The sequence below is a fragment of the Tachysurus vachellii genome, chromosome 12 (assembly GCF_030014155.1).
Source record: "Tachysurus vachellii isolate PV-2020 chromosome 12, HZAU_Pvac_v1, whole genome shotgun sequence".
In the NCBI taxonomy this organism is placed as follows: domain Eukaryota; kingdom Metazoa; phylum Chordata; class Actinopteri; order Siluriformes; family Bagridae; genus Tachysurus; species Tachysurus vachellii.
In genome coordinates, this window is record NC_083471.1 from 18883664 (window position 1) to 18900001 (window position 16338).

The 16338-nt window shown below is 39.0% G+C and overlaps 1 protein-coding gene across 3 annotated transcripts in view; it reads right to left on the minus strand.

The window, feature by feature from the left end:
- The window catches only part of rtkna (rhotekin a), a 53599-nt gene that overhangs the window by 20913 nt on the left and 16348 nt on the right, over window positions 1–16338 (minus strand). The window contains exon 1 of one of the 3 annotated variants that reach the window (XM_060884317.1): window positions 15504–15947. The exons of the other annotated variants lie outside the window; for them this stretch is intronic. Within the exon in view, the coding sequence (XP_060740300.1) occupies window positions 15504–15575 (72 nt within the window). The 5' untranslated portion in view covers window positions 15576–15947. Of the gene's footprint in view, window positions 1–15503; window positions 15948–16338 lie in introns of those variants that run through there. 3 annotated transcript variants of the gene reach the window in all.

Sequence of the window (16338 nt, forward strand, 5' to 3'; positions counted from 1 at the left end):
CGAGTCACTTCCTGTGATCTTGAACCAGTCTGGCCATTCTCCTCTGACCTTTGTTTGCACCAATCCCTCTTAACTCCATTACGATTTCTGATGTCAATTTTAACTGAAGCTCCTAAACTGTATGATTTTATGCACTGCATAGCTGCCACATGATGGGATGACTGTATAATTGAGTAATGTTGGGAAAGTGTTCCTATTAAAGTGGCTGCAGAGTGCAAATGTGTATTTATTTTAATTGTTTAATGAATTTTTGATCGTCAGTGACCATTTTCTATAATGGCAGCTCTGACAGTGGTTCTGGCTAGGATGCAAACCACAGATTTGACTTGTATAAAAAGACGCTCCACATAATCAGACAACACTCGGGAGAAATTTCTCCCCTTCCTAGATTCTGACTGATCTTTCGATACCAGGCACAGAAAAGGGATACAAAAGTAACAGTAATGAACATTCGAGGCTCCTCGTGGTCACGGCCATTCGATCCAGAATGGCCCTTTGTATAGATTTTTATAGAAACCTGAGAGGATCACTGGAGAGGTTTATATAGACCTCCCTAACTGCTGGAACTGATGTTCTGACACCATGAAATGAACCATGAAGTTCAAGGCACTTTTGTAACACCCACACATGCTCATGCATACAAATCGCTGGTCGAAAGCATACACGCAACTCTTAAGTTATGAACGTCATGTAATGTAAGAAATAACACCTGAAACACAATCGAGAACAGTTAGAAGGTGTTATAACCAGTCCAGTAACAGGATATATTATTGCCATCATAGGTTCATCATATTCCCTATAAATCACTCCAAATCAATACTCTCTCACCAGCTCTTCCTCTTCATTTAGTAGGTCATGTGTATTTGAGAGTGTGCAGTCCGAAGGACTGTTGTTCTGGTCACGGTGTCGCTCTGTGCTCTTTACTAGTCACTATGTCATGTGTAGGAAACTTTGGTTACAAGTTGTTGACCACAGGGTCTGTAAAACTCTACCATTATAGTTTCTCTGAACCCTGGATTACCTCTGGGGTAGTGGGACTCATCCTGATACCTTCTTGTTTAGGTGTGTGTGTGTGTGTGTGTGTTACATGCATGCCAAGATGTGCAAAAGTATGAGTGATCTATCTTTCCTGAAACAGTCTCCTTGTCAGTCCTTCAGAATTAAATTGGGTTAACAGATTTCACTAGGGATGAAGAAAAAACCTGATTCATAGATGCATCTCGACAGAGCTCTGGAAACACCATCGTCAGATACCAAACACACACACGCTAAATTCTTGCAGCTAATGATCACATTAATATTGACTCCGAACAGTCTGAAACTTTTATTCAACATAACATTTCATCCATTACAGCCCTGTAGGAGATGATTATGGCCCAAACATTGGAACAGTATTCTGGAAGTGACTGGTACATCCGTGTGTGTGTGTGTGTGTGTGTGAAGTGTGTGTTTGTGTGTGTGTGTGTGTGTGTGTGTGAGAACACAGAGCTGACCTCTCTCATACAGTACACAGCTGTGTTCTCCAGGGGACACATACAGACCTTTCCTTGACACTACGCCTACAGCCTGTGTGTATAAATAGGAAAAGGTGAAAGATAAAAGACAAAACAGATACAAGGAACCTTGAGGAAACCCACAAAGATGTGGGAAAAACATGTAATTTTCCTTTCCAGTGATGCACAAACAAATGTAGTTATATATTTAACATAATCTCCTTTCAAATAACACAGTGTAGAAATCTACAAAGAACTAAGGCCTGGTTGGACACAGATTTTCCAGTGTTCTCACCAAAATATTGTAACTTTGGCATCCTGTCCTACAAAAATACACTGATTACATCTTCCATGTCATTTTTTGTCACAGAGTTTGAGGTTTCATGTTGAGTATGTGGAACCAAATTAATTTTCCCAGTAAGATCCACAACTGAGGTGAGATTCAGTTGTCAAACTCAGTCATGCGTGCAAGTTCTCCTCATGTCAACTATATTTTACATCATGCTGTTAAATTTGTGCAAAATGCCATTGCTCTGCATGCTGAATAAATACCAATGTTCCTCATCCACACAGAAACTCCTTGGACCACGTCGGGTGCATCTGTGCTTTCATCCAAAGCCACAGAAACACGCATAAAAGCCGGTCTTCCTCCTGCTGTTAGACAAGTCAAATCTCCTTGCCGCAGACGTATTATGGGATTTATTTAGGCTTATTTTGGCAAGCGTGTCTTTTTTTTTAGGGCACTGAGGAGAAAAGCCACAAAGCATTATCTGACCAACTGTAACACCCCCTCTTCGATCAGCAGCCTTCCCATTAATCCCATTAATCAGAAATTCCAGCAACGTGGCTGAACTAGCAAACGCCTCTTCGGTCTAGTTGTGCTATCTGTAAACATACACTCACGCCAAACAAACCACAGACTTTAGTATTTAATTCAAGACTTCAGACTTCCAAACTGACAATCCATTTTAAAGGTTAAATACAGACCGGTCATCAGGTCAACACGGTAGTAAAAACAATATCATTTCTGTTTTCCTGCTAGGAGCAGAACAAGGGAAACACGATCTCTTGGAGGGGAGGCAGACATCAAATGCCTTGAATTTCAATAACAACATATAAATCTCTTTATAAAGCTTTGAGAAATATCTATACATTTATGAGTGCATGCATTTATTTAATTTAAACAGATACGTTCATATTCGGCTTATTTCTCTCCTGTGAAATCTCTTCTCTTTGTATGTTGTCATAAATGTGAATGTTTTAACAAACAAATATACAACCAGTGTGTTGTTTAGGAGTTTTGAAATAATTCAGGATGCAGGTTGTGAAGAATGACTGCACTTTAAAATCCAACACTTTAATCCGCTCCATAAACCAAGTTAAGCAAATAACTGTGTGATTATGGATCAACACAATGCCTGAGGAAAAAAAGACACCCTTTGGATTACCTGCTTGATCTAGTAGACATGTGGCACAATCCCACAATGCAGCACAATGTGACTTCGATTCTAAAGCCCTATATAAATATCTGTTACCAACTTTAGTCATCTAATCTAGCACATCACCCAGCAGGCCTGTAAAAGTCTTGATCCCAATCTCTCTCTCTCTCACACTCGCTCGCTCATTCCATTCCACCACCAAGTGTAAGAAAGAAGCTGATTCTCTTTCTTGTGCTTTTCAGGCGTGACCACCTCATAAAACAAATCTCAGAGGCTGTGGTCTCGTCCCTCAGAGTCTACGACACATAACTGCTCTTTTAATCTCTCTCTCCTGCTGCACTCAATGCATTCTGCCATTTTTTGGTCTGTACAGAGACTCTAAACTATATCTTAAAATATATAAGCAAATCTGTGTGATCAGCAAAGCAACTCCTCCAAGAATGTACCTGGACAAGATGGACATGAAAGGACACGGGGGTCTAATAGAGGATTTGAGACACACAGCAGCAAGGGTTAGGTATTTGGGAACACTGTGTGTGTCAGTGTGTTCCTCTCCTCTCCCTTTTCATCCTCTTCAAACAGTAGGAAACAGAGTGTGTCACCCTCCATCATGCTCTTGGAGAAGAATGATTTCAACTGGCCATAGACGTCACACAGATGTTCCAGCTGTGCCACATCATACAATGACAAGATTTGTCCTTGATAAAACCAATTCTCAGACCTTTCAAGTGAGACTGAGAAAAGACCCAAGAACAAAATGTCCAGTACTCTTCCTTAGGAGTATACGTTGTATTTAAAAAAGCCAGAGCCATTTAGATCTCTTTTCATTAATGGTGTACATTCACAAGCATAGACAATGTACATCTTGCAGTCTTTAAAAAAATAAATAAATAAAATAAAATAGCGGCGTGATGCACTCCTCTTTGCAGCTATTAACTCCACTAAAAAACGCTCGATCAGACGCCAATAACTGCGTGAAATGAAGACAGCAGTTACAAGCTGCATGCTTCATAGATTAAATAACTATATATAGATTTGTTTGGGAAAAAAAACAGTGTTTCAGGAGTCTGTGTTTAGGTTAATCGTTTCAGTCTGTAATTATTTAATCATCAGAATGCTTAATTGGAAGAGAATGATTAAAAGTTTGGGTTTGAGTTTCAGTTACAGCGTAATGATTAGCACTGAATCACTGGGGTACTTGTGTGTACACATTAAAAGCCCACATTGAATGAGATACACAGCAGTTGACTTGCCATACCAAATCTGATTCAAAGACGTTTAAGACCTTTTAGGCAGAATGTTGGCACATTTTGAACATGAAATAATTTAATACATGTTTAAAAATGATGGAAAATGTTATGGAAAAGCATCGATATGCTCAATAAGCTCAGCTTCTGGTATTGCAAATGAAAGCTTTCAAAGATTTGCATCACCGATTGAGAAACGGCATCATGCGGAAATACAATAAGATCTTTTTGCATATCCAAAATTATTTTCAGCAAATTGGGAAAAAAAAGCCCAGAAACTTCATCTCATACATCTTAGATTGATTATCAGAAGAATTCCTAACGACACAATTTAATTCATGACAAAACCGTATACAATCTTCATATGATTCTGCTTAATGGTATTTAAAAAAAAAAGGCAGGTATAATAAAAATATGTATATATATATTTTTATAACTTAACAACTTTTTAGTGTAATGTTGAATGTTTTTGTGCAAGATAAATGGGACCTTCTGTCATTTTTTCCATGTATTGAAGAAAAAAACTGTTTACATTATCATTCAGACCCACGTGACACTGTTCAATCCATCATGCGACAAGCTGCAGTAGACGGTAACAGGTTAATACACGTAAAGCAGAATGACGGTAAAGCACATGGATAGCAGATAGAATAGATTTCACAATCAGTGCAGCACGCTGACCTTCGCGTGCCTCTATAGAACACTATGTCTTTGATAAAGTGCGCGTGCATGCAGCCCTCGCGCTACTGACCGCTGGTCCGTTACACTGTCGCTATTAGCGTTTAGCATCCAACCTGCTGAGGTAAACATCTTTACGTGATTCCACAGCATTTACCGCACAGATATAAACGCACAAAGCTTCGTTTCTGTATCTAGTTACATCCACGGACTAAACGTCTTCATACTAATGCGGCAAGTTCAACAAGAAACTTACTCGTTGATTCTTCGTGTTATTCATGTCGTTGTGAGATGAGGTTGTGAGATGAGGCAGGAAAAAAAGTCCCGAATCACGCAACACTACACACGTCTGCGCTCGCGCTCAAAAGCCCATGAAGTGTGTGAGTCTCAGCCACTGTCGTGTCCGTGACAAACCGGCAAGAGACCCGAAAACCGTCCGGGGAACGTACATCTCACTACAGCCCGGTTTGTCTAGTTCTTCTCCCAGCCGCTTCTCTCTCTCTCTCTCTCTCTCTCACTCTCACTCTCACTCTCTCCGTCTCTCTCTTTCCATCTTTCATCCATCTCTCTCTCTCTCTCTCTCTCTCTCTCTCCATCTTTCATCTATCTCTCTTTCCACCCATCCATGTCATCCTTCTATCCATCCATTGCACCATCTTAATCTTTCATCCATCTCTCTCTCTCTCTCTCTCTCTCTTTCCATCTTTCATCCATCTCTCTCTCTCTCTCTCTCTCTCTCTCTCTCTCTCTCTTTCCATCTTTCATCCATCTCTCTCTTTCCACCCATCCATGTCATCCTTCTATCCATCCATTGCACCATCTTAATCTTTCATCCATCTCTCTCTCTCTCTCTCTCTCTCCCTCTCCATCTTTCATCCATCTCTCTCTCTCTCTCTCTTTCCATCTTTCATCTATCTCTCTCTCTTTCCACCCATCCATGTCATCCTTCTATCCATCCATTGCACCATCTTAATCTTTCATCCATCTCTCTCTCTCTCTCTCTCTCTCACTCTCTCTCTCTCTCTCTTTCCATCTTTCATCCATCTCTCTCTCTCTCTCTTTCCACCCATCCATGTCATCCTTCTATCCATCCATTGCACCATCTTAATCTTTCATCCATCTCTCTCTCTCTCTTTCCATCTATCTCTCTCTCTTTCCACCCATCCATGTCATCCTTCTATCCATTCATTGCACCATCTTAATCTTTCATCCATCTCTCTCTCTCTCTCAATCTCTTTCCACCCATCCACGTCATCCTTCTATCCATCCATTGCTCAATCTTTCATCCATCTCTCTCTCTGTTTCCACCCATCCATGTCATCCTTCTATCCATCCATTTCTCCATCTTTTATCCATCTATCCACCCATATACATCTTCTCAATGTATCCCTCCATCCATGCATCCATCCAATCATCCATCTCTATCCACCCATATACATCTTCTCATCCATGTATCCCTCCATCCATGCATCCATCCAATCATCCATCTCTATCCACCCATATACATCTTCTCATCCATGTATCCCTCCATCCGTACATCCATCCAATCATCCATCTCTATCCACCCATATACATATTCTCATCCATGCATCCCTCCATCCGTGCATCCATCCAATCATCCATCTCTATCCACCCGTGTCTGTCCTTCCATTCATGAGCAACCAAGATTCAGAAGCATTACTCTATCCATCAATCTTTCTGTCCTTCCATCTATCCAACTACAATCACACATTCATAAACATATCCAACCTGCTATCCATCAATTCTTCCATCTATCCATCCATTTTCCATCAAGCTATAAATCTCTTTGTCTACCTACCTAAAGAATGTAGCTTATTAAGACAGCTACAGTAATAAGTATAACTGCATTACTAACAATTGCAAGAATGATGTGGCTGAATGAGTAAGACGGTCATGACAATAGTGAACTGGCTTAGCATGAGTAGTGTGATTTGAATTATGTCACAATTTTTTGTGACTCATTGAGCTTTGAGCTGAGACTGAACTAATCTTAAGCATGAGACTACTTAAACTCAATGCAGACATCTTGTATGCTCTTATATGCATGTATGCTATTGAAAAGAAACGACTAGATACACCTGACTTCGATTCAACCTGGATGTGAGAATGAGAGGACATGGAATCGACTTAAATCTACTGGGAGTAATGATGCATTACCTGGACAACACATTTCATTACAATGAAGTATTGTACTGTAAGCAAAAGAAGACAGTGTATATGTATGTGATCAATGAATCCTTTTACTTTTAATACTCCATTAATACTTAAAGGGAAATTAGACATAAAGCAGATCCTGCCTCTGATGCAGATTTCTGGTCTGGATTCATCACAGGCCACCTCTAGAGTGTTTGATCAGGTGGACAGTTGGAGAGTGGAGGCTGCCAAGGCTCTGACACATTCATACAAAGAGTAAGATGCCTCTGATATGCTGTGCCAGGACGAACAGTGGGCATTATTCAGCCTGGTGAAAAACACAGAGGGTGCCAGCATTCGAGAGATGCATCCGAAATAGATATATGGCAGCATGGGGTAGAGGGTAATGGAGAGTATTATTCAATTATAAATGTTAGAAATCCTGCACTGTGCTGGTGTGAAACAGAGCATGAAATAAAATCAAACCTGCAGATCTCTTATGGGATGTTTTGGTTTGGTGTATTTTTTCTTAGGTGAGAAAAATTACGAGAGTGGGAGATGGAGAACATAGGTGAAAGAGAGGCGTTTTGTGTAGGTACTGAAAGAGAGTGTGGGTGAGCTGTAAAAAGCCAGGCAAGAAAAGAAAGATGGCAGAATAAGGAATAAGGTATTTTCCACAAATCCGTTACAGGATAAAACACTGGATTAAACGGTCAAAACCAGTGGGATGAGTTGGCAAGGTTTTACAGGTTCCACCCATCCCTGCCCAATAAAAAACCCAACACACAGCTCCTGTAAAATCACATCTACAGCATTTACAGAATGTGTTTCTAAGAATCAATCTCCATCGGTGCAGTAATAGGATCTAGCAATGAACAGCTGCACACATAGCTGTGAAGCATGACATGGGAAAAATGCAATGGGGGTAGGTTTTGAGGGAGAGAGAACGTTGAAGGTGCAGAACGCTTTATTTCTAGTCACTTATCTTAAAGGTACAGTATGTTGTTATATACTGTATAGTGGTGTATTGATTTCCCCTGCCATTCATGCACCTAATAATAAGTCCACAACTCTCTTTCAGAATGATTTGGATCTTTTCCTCTTGCTTTCTTGGTCCAAAATAAACGTCAGCTGGACCTACTTCACCTTTTATTCAATGCATGCCACAGATCATGGTATAATGTATGTAGCTCACTTTCTGCTGCTGTGGATGGTTTAACGTGGCTCCCATAAAGAGTTACACTTCATGCTTAAGTCATATCCTTGATTCAGTGGATAATTTCACCTGGAGAGTGATGTGTACTTAGCTGCTGCTGAAATCATAAAAGAAACTAGACAAAATGCTCATACTGAACATCCACTCAAGACACTTAGTACTGTTTGCATTTACTCTGTAACAGCCGTATGTGTAATGATTTATAATCTCACAATGCGGCGTCACACAGAAAAGATGGGTTTGCTTTTGACTGTAGTTCGATTTAAAGTTTATTATATTGTCTTGAAGAATTTCTGCTTATTGGGAATCTAAATCTGCATCCAGGCTGCAGTGAAATCACTGTATTAAGGTTGCTATACAAATAAAATTAACCCTGTCCTGTGGTCAATCATATTAAAATCAATCCAGAGCAAGAGGCCAAAAAGAAAAGACACACCTGCATTGAAGAATAGTCGGGAACAAGGACAGAGTGACCATTTTCCCACCACGCGTGTACAGTGATCATACATCTGACTGTTTCTATGCTATTTAATTGCTCACTGGATGAAAACAACCCATTCTCTAAACAAACAAAATCTTGTTTCCTTTCCTAAAGCGGTCAGTCTTGAGAACTCGCTTCCTTCCTTGATGTAAGCATCAGATGTTTGCTCCACAGATGTATTTGCTTCACAAAACAATCCTAACAATTGCTGGGTTTGGGCTGCTTGTAGTTTTTATATCTATTGCCATCTTATTATATGTCATTTTCAAACAGGAAATATATTTTCACTGCTAAGCAGCTGGTTCGTGATTGACCATGAGGTCATCCGAAGCTAATTACTTATAAAGTAGTCATGGAATGTTAAGATTAATCAGTAGATTACACAAGTGCATTATGTAGAAATCACCAGCTGGGAACAGAAACCAAGTTAATTGTTTAAATGATTTAATAATTGCATTAAAGCATCCTCTCATGAGATGGAACTTCCCATTTCACTTCACAGAGTCTCTGCAGTGATAAAGCAACTCGAGTATGTGTGTGCGTTTAGCAGCCTAAGCAACTAATAGCAAAAGCATAACCATTAGCCAATAATAGTGTTGTTCAATCAATCAACTAATGGGTACTATAAAAGTGTTTTTAAACAGAATATTGATTTTTCTATTACAGATACACCATGAGCTTAGGTTACTGTGCGAAGTTTCACATGTTCTCAGCGTGTCCATAATTGTTTCTACCAGGATCTGTTGTTTCTTTCTATGTATACAGATTTATAAAGTGAATAATATTGTCCAACTCCTTATAATTTTTATTCTAACGTCTTGCGTTAAATGCTACTCTTAACAGCAGCAAAAAAGATGAAAGCAAAGAAATGATGCAATAAACACACACAAATAATTCTTTTCTAGATCTATGCTAAAAAAGATTTGATGTCTTTCATTATACAGCTGTACTACACTGCTATTCTTTATCTTTTGCAAATTTGTTTTATTGTAGAAAAGGCATACTATCAGCAATATCAGTAAATATACCAAACTTCTAAAATATTTCTAAACATAAAAAAAAAATACCTTTGTTTGAATTCTGCCTTGTGTGAAGGATGATTACTACCTGCACCTATGTGTACACAAAAGCTTTTATTTCAACTACTATTTTAACACCTCACACATTATTGGCCACACAGCAGGGTCTTTCAGTAGACCTAAGGGCATGCTTAAAATTCCCCTACGTCACCCTAAACAGCAGGGCTTCACAGCATGATGCAATCTATGCAACTTAATACACTTTAGACTCAGAACTAAATTCAAGCCAGCTTTAACTGGGACCACCCTTGAAATGAAATAACACCAAGAGGTGAGTCCATTGATTTTACCAGTTGGAAATGAAAATAAGCTATACCTTGAAGCATCTTTAAAATAACAATAATTTACATTAGTGTTACATCCTACTGTAAGTGTTTGAAGGACCGATACAGACGGTCTTTTCTCCCTGATGGTATTAGACTTTACAATCAAAGCTGCTCCCAGTGAACCAGTCACCATAATACACACTGTTATTACTGTTTCACTGCAATAATAAACAATAACAAAGTATTTTAAACATGTGCAATAACAGAAATTTTGAAAAATGTGAAATATTACCTATGTGCAATATGTCTTCAGTGTAACTAATACTCTTTTTATACATTTTTTGTGTTGTATATACTGTATATTATATTATGTCTTTATTCTTTTTTATATATTTTTGCTGCTGTAACAGAGAAATTTCCCCATTGTGGGACGAATAAAGGTATATCTTATCTTATCTTAAAAGTTCTTTTTCAGAATCCTCCATAAGGTTTCCTGCTCTTAGAACCATTACCAGCCTGGCAGCAGCAGGATCAATGGGGCTAGAGGCTGACGCAGCTTAGGCGTACAGAGGGGAAATGCAGTTACACTACAGAAGCCCATAAATCTAACAGAACCATTTAGTGATAATGCAAGACATTAAGCACTTGGATGAAGCACATCAATCTTGCAAGTACCAAAAGATGACTAAGCTGCAGGTTAGAACACACTGACCTGCAGCGCCACTGCTGAAAAGTGAACTATTGGGTAATAGTGGGGTTTTGAAACAGGAACATAAATTTCATTTTAATAAAGAGAGCGATGTGTAATCTGATAGCATTGTCGAGCAAAAGAGTAATATTGCCTGGTACAGTTGTGAAAGATCAGTTGTGAAAAAAAATACACGACTGAAGGAAAATACATTCCTACATCTGTAAATGGTTAGAAATTAAACTGATTGATATTCCATTCCAGCTAACATTCTAATGAATCTCAATATAAGAACCATATTGTGCTTCAATTAGAATTTTTTTTACTAGCATTGTGTATAAATGTAACTCTCTCCATCCTGATGTACAGCACCAGCGATTTTGTCTTTTATTCACTGATTTCTTTTCTGGTTGCTTTCTTTTAAATCATTAATATGAATAAAAGTGTTTCACTGAATGTTCCATAAATTAGTTAATACCACTGAAATATAAATAAGACGAAATACCTCTGAAATACATAATCTGTACATGACATTTCAGGAACTCATTCGTCTTACATGATTTGATGCTCATCAGATGAAGCTTACAGATTTTTTTTAAAAGCACCACATAATACGAATCAACTCATTTATATTCACTTGAGGTCCATTGTGTCTATAATCTGAAATTAAATACAAATTATTAGTTTAGCCATTATATGGTCATGATATTTGGCATGGCAATGATATGTACACTGGAAAATTCCCTTATTATCCCAGATACCCTTATTCAGTTTGTTTATTTCATTTATACAACTGTAGTTTAAGGGCCTTGCTCAAGGGCCCAGCAGTGACAACTTCGTTGTGCTGGGATTCAAACTCACAACCTTCCTATTAGCGAAGACTACCATTCTACCACATGAAAACAAATGAATTGAGAATGAGCATTCAGACAGGCCATAAGATTCATGACCCATAATACAAAGAGCATGAGGTTGGCTTCTCTTCTCTTTCTTATCTGTGAGAACATAAGATTCATACACTTTAATCATCTTCTCTCTGTGAAGCAATCTGGAGGTACAGTTAGACAATGCTAAAGCACAAGTGTTGCAAGAGTCTTGGAATTCCCGTATTCCAGCACCACCCCTCCACTCGAGAGCCTGAGGTGAGGAAATCTGTTAGGCTGGTGTTAAGAAAACACTCCTGCTGCTTTGTCCCAGCTTCACGGCAAGACACAATTCAATGACCCTGCTGAATGGTAAAGAAACAAGTCTAGAGATGGGTAGGTTATCTCATTATACGTCCAGCCGCGGCATATTGCTTAGTACAAAATTTTAACACGTCTAGGTATAGTCATAATAAATAAATAAAAAAACAAACAAAACAACAAAACAAATACAAATACGCCGTTTGCACAGTCATTTAATAACGTACAAAACATCTGTCTTAACATTATTACAGCACCTACATGACTAGACTTATGCTTCCACAAATGGTAAGAAATATAACCCTTGAATGTATTGTAACACCAAGCTGCAGTATTTTCAGAGGGCTTATATTGTGACAGGTTTTGACAGGCCCATATTTCATGATGTTTGCATTTTGTGGTATGTATAAGGCTGATCAGACCTGGAAGTTGTAATAAATTGACTTTGGATAAAGGTGCTACTTCAGTGAGACAGGAAACTTGTAAGACCTTGAGATAACCTGTAAATTTTAAACTGCCATGAAATTCATTAGCTTTCCCTTATAGTCAGTGGACTCTGCCCTAAATAAGATCTACTGGTGAGAGTATGGTAAATTGATCTGGTTGTGCCAGGTTGGGTAGGGGCCAGATGGAGGGAGCGATGTGGTTTCAAACACCCTGGCTCCAGGGTGGTGTTTTTCGAAGGAAGGCTGGCTTGAGTTGAGGCATTTGGATGGTTCCTTAGCACAGGCCGTCCTTTCAGTCTGTGCTCTGATCACGCCAGTGCACTGGCCAGAGGCACAGAAGGCTAAGAAGGGGCGTGGGTGATTGAACACAATGCCTCCTTTCTCCAGCAGCCCATGCCTGACGCTCCTCCAAACAAGCAAGAAGTGCCAGGAGCACACAGCAAGTCGACTCAGTCACTAAGAAGCAGTCACACAGACATTGCAGACCAGTAAACAAGACGTCAAAATGGATAGACCAAAGCCCAAACAAACAAGCTGGTAATTAATAATCTATTTGCATCGGTGTGGAGATGGAGAATAATTTCCTGTGGACTTCTTGGATGCAAAGTGACCACAGAGCCTGTTTACATTTTGCTAAAGATAAACATGAGACTGAATGGCCTTGGCTTGTCTATAATGACCTTTGTACTTATGTCTTAAAAACAGTTAGCTTTGCTAAAGAGTCTTATTGAATAGCTGGTGGTTGGTGTCTCACAGTGATATTCATATGGAGCAATTCACCATTGTTTGTCCAAGCAGGTTTTGATTCACGTGACCGTTAACTCATATCATTAGCATGCTGAATGAACAACAGGTACTTACTCTTTTAAATCAGTTCCATTCAATTACTACTCAACATAAAAACAAAGTAATAATACAGTTATCTGGTGCAAACAGATACTCCATTATTCCATGCTCCATGAGAGGTTTGGTCTTCTCATGCCCTTACAAAATTCATCTTTACAGCACATAACAGTGCTCTTCTGACCTCGACTTGCACTAAGTCCTTTGCTGAGAAGCCCATTCTTATTATTCAGGTCTTTCTGAACCTTTTCAGGTTACTTTCCTTAATTCAGAGCTTTAAAAAATAAATAGCTGATTGTTTTTATCATTGAGAGGCAACACAACAGAAACTTTCCAGAAGACTCAAGGGCTCGGAGTCTTGTGGAACTGGACACACACAGAGAAGACTCTCTCGTTGAAAACTCCGGGTAAATATTTTGTCTATGTTTATAAAGCAATCCCTGTATCCTAGACGTTCATCCTAAAAAATGCTTTAGTGCACAAGTCACTACATGTAATGTCTGTAAAATTCTCAGTATTGTATCTGAACGATGCTGTAAATGTACAAACTAAAATTTATGGATGACATCTTCACAATAGGCACGAGGTGCCAACGAGAATGGTGACAGGATGTGTTTTTCCTCTAGGAGAAATCTATGGAAATGCTGTAGACTTCCTGGTTTTGAACACTCTAGAAGTAGAATATAATCAACACAAAATAAAACACTAATAATTTATTACTTCATACCTACAGCATGTACCAGTCAAGGACAATCATGTCAAACCTACTTAAGCTCTTTTTAAGTACAGACACAACAGAACATTAATACATATGTGCTTGATGTATATGTGAAGTAGAGAATAACATCATACCAGCCAAGAGCTATTACACACTTTTCAACCACTTCCTGTCTCCTCACCCAACCAAGCAGGATAGGAGTTGTGGCATTCAAGTGACAAAAGGCTGTTGATACCAGTGAAGCATTCTTTGGGAGACAGAGGGTTATAGAAATCTGTTGTAGTAAAAGTAATAAGGTAGTTCATAAAACATAAGACTTGTTCAAACACAGATCAGCTGGGACAAACTTCCTGAATCATTTAAGATACCATTCTGTCATCTCTATGGAAAAGAGCAAATTGCCTTACACACACACTGTCCTTTAGGCTACCTAACAAAAAAAATGCACAACAGCAAACCTTATTAAAAAAGAGAGGTAATCAGAATTTTAAGCACTGAGTCTGGGGTGAAATGCTTTATTTAAAACATGTTTTTAATCATTTCCAAGGATTCCAGTTAAACTATGAACAACCCATTCTTCCAGGATTTTACACAAGCTTATACAAAGAGATGTCAAGTGTGTGAGGAGTGGCATGTGGGATGAATTTATTAAACTCTCCTGACTTTAAATGAAAACTGAGAAATATTGACTGGCTTCGTTCTGAATCCTTGAATTAAATGAGCATGAGAAAGAAATATGGCTGCAGAGCCAGTCTGAATGTTCTCTACGTCAGCACTGACATACTGATGTCCTTTTTCTAATTTGGGAAAGACATTTTTGCTGTGAGACAGATGTATGGTCCTGTTGCATGTGTGTGTGTGGATGTGTGTGTGTGGGTGGGTGTGTGTAGACAGTGAGATGGCCACCTGGCTGCTTGTTGTGAAGAACAGGCTGTAGGGAAACATCAGAGTGCTGTAAAGTGTGATCTCAGCATGGGCTGTGAAAAAATAGGTGGGAAGGCAATAGTATACTCTTTACCCTAAAGCCCTGTGAGGCGAACAGATACCGAACATTATTCTGCTGCAGGTTATAGAATATGATGTGTAGAAGATATGAATTATAAAAATCTTCTTAAAAAAAAGATGCACAGCTCAACAAAACAAAATAATCAGACCTGTTTTATTCTTTGTTTATTCTTAGTTTTGTTTTGTATGTTATTCGATAACCTGTGGGTATGTTTGGCAATTTATATAATATATCCGTGGGTGTGTAATCATGTATAAGTCATATAATATTTGTGTTGAGAATGGTTTATAACAACAAAAATCCACTAAAATGAAAACAAACCCATCAAAGCTTACATTCTGTCTCTTTTTCAGCAGCACAAACTACACCACATCAGCTCTCACACCCAGTAAACAGCTCTCACACCCAGTGATTTGGGATCACAAGTGAACTCACTACAGGACAGTGTAAATCTCTCACAGACTTTTCCCCAAAGTGGCGCTCTGTGTGTGTGTGTGTGTGTGTGTGTGTGTGTGTGTGTGTGTGTGTGTGTGTGAGTGAGAGAGAATAAAGTAAGCGCCTTTACCTGTAAACTGAGGGCAATTTGTCGGATGTACAGCATGTTCAGATCCTCCAAAATGCGCAGTTTCTCCTCCATGTCCAATTTCTCTGATTATTCAAAGAAAGTCTGATTTCTTCAGGTTTTTACAGGTTTCCCGTCTCCACCTCCTCAGCGATGTGTGATTAAATTTAGAGCCATGCTGAATATTGTTCATTCAGTGAATCACTTCGCAAACCAAAAATCCCGTTAAATGAAATATTAAAATCGCGCGCTCTTAAAAACAACAACAAAAACAACAACAAAACAATAAGTGTTCAGTTTCAGGTCGGTTTTCTGTGAGGCAAACTTGTTGAGGTCTTCAGCGCGCTTCACACACCGCCTTAAAGACGCAAAAAAAATCCACAAACACAGGCTGTCACTCCCGGTATCGCTTTTATTGCTCCGTGTTCTGAGAGAGCTGTTCTCTGTATCTACACTAGGGCCATGAACTCGCCTCTGTCACACACACACACACACACACACACACACGAGCCCGCCTCCAATTCACACACACTCAACTTCACCACGAGGACAAGACCACCACAGACCTCAGACAATACACAACCCAGTACAAACACCGAATCCCAGGCAATCATTTAGACATTTAATACTTTCTAAAGTGTAAGAGCGCCTATATACAGCAAGATTAGAAACAAATGAGAAAGAAATGCCATATTACAGCTACACTCTAAAACCACCGCAGGGGTTCCTGATGTATATCAAAGGAATCCCTGACTTAAAACAAACAAGTGTTAATAATAATAACAATAATATATGTTTAACAATAATCTATAATGTACATCAAGAGTGTTTGCTGTAA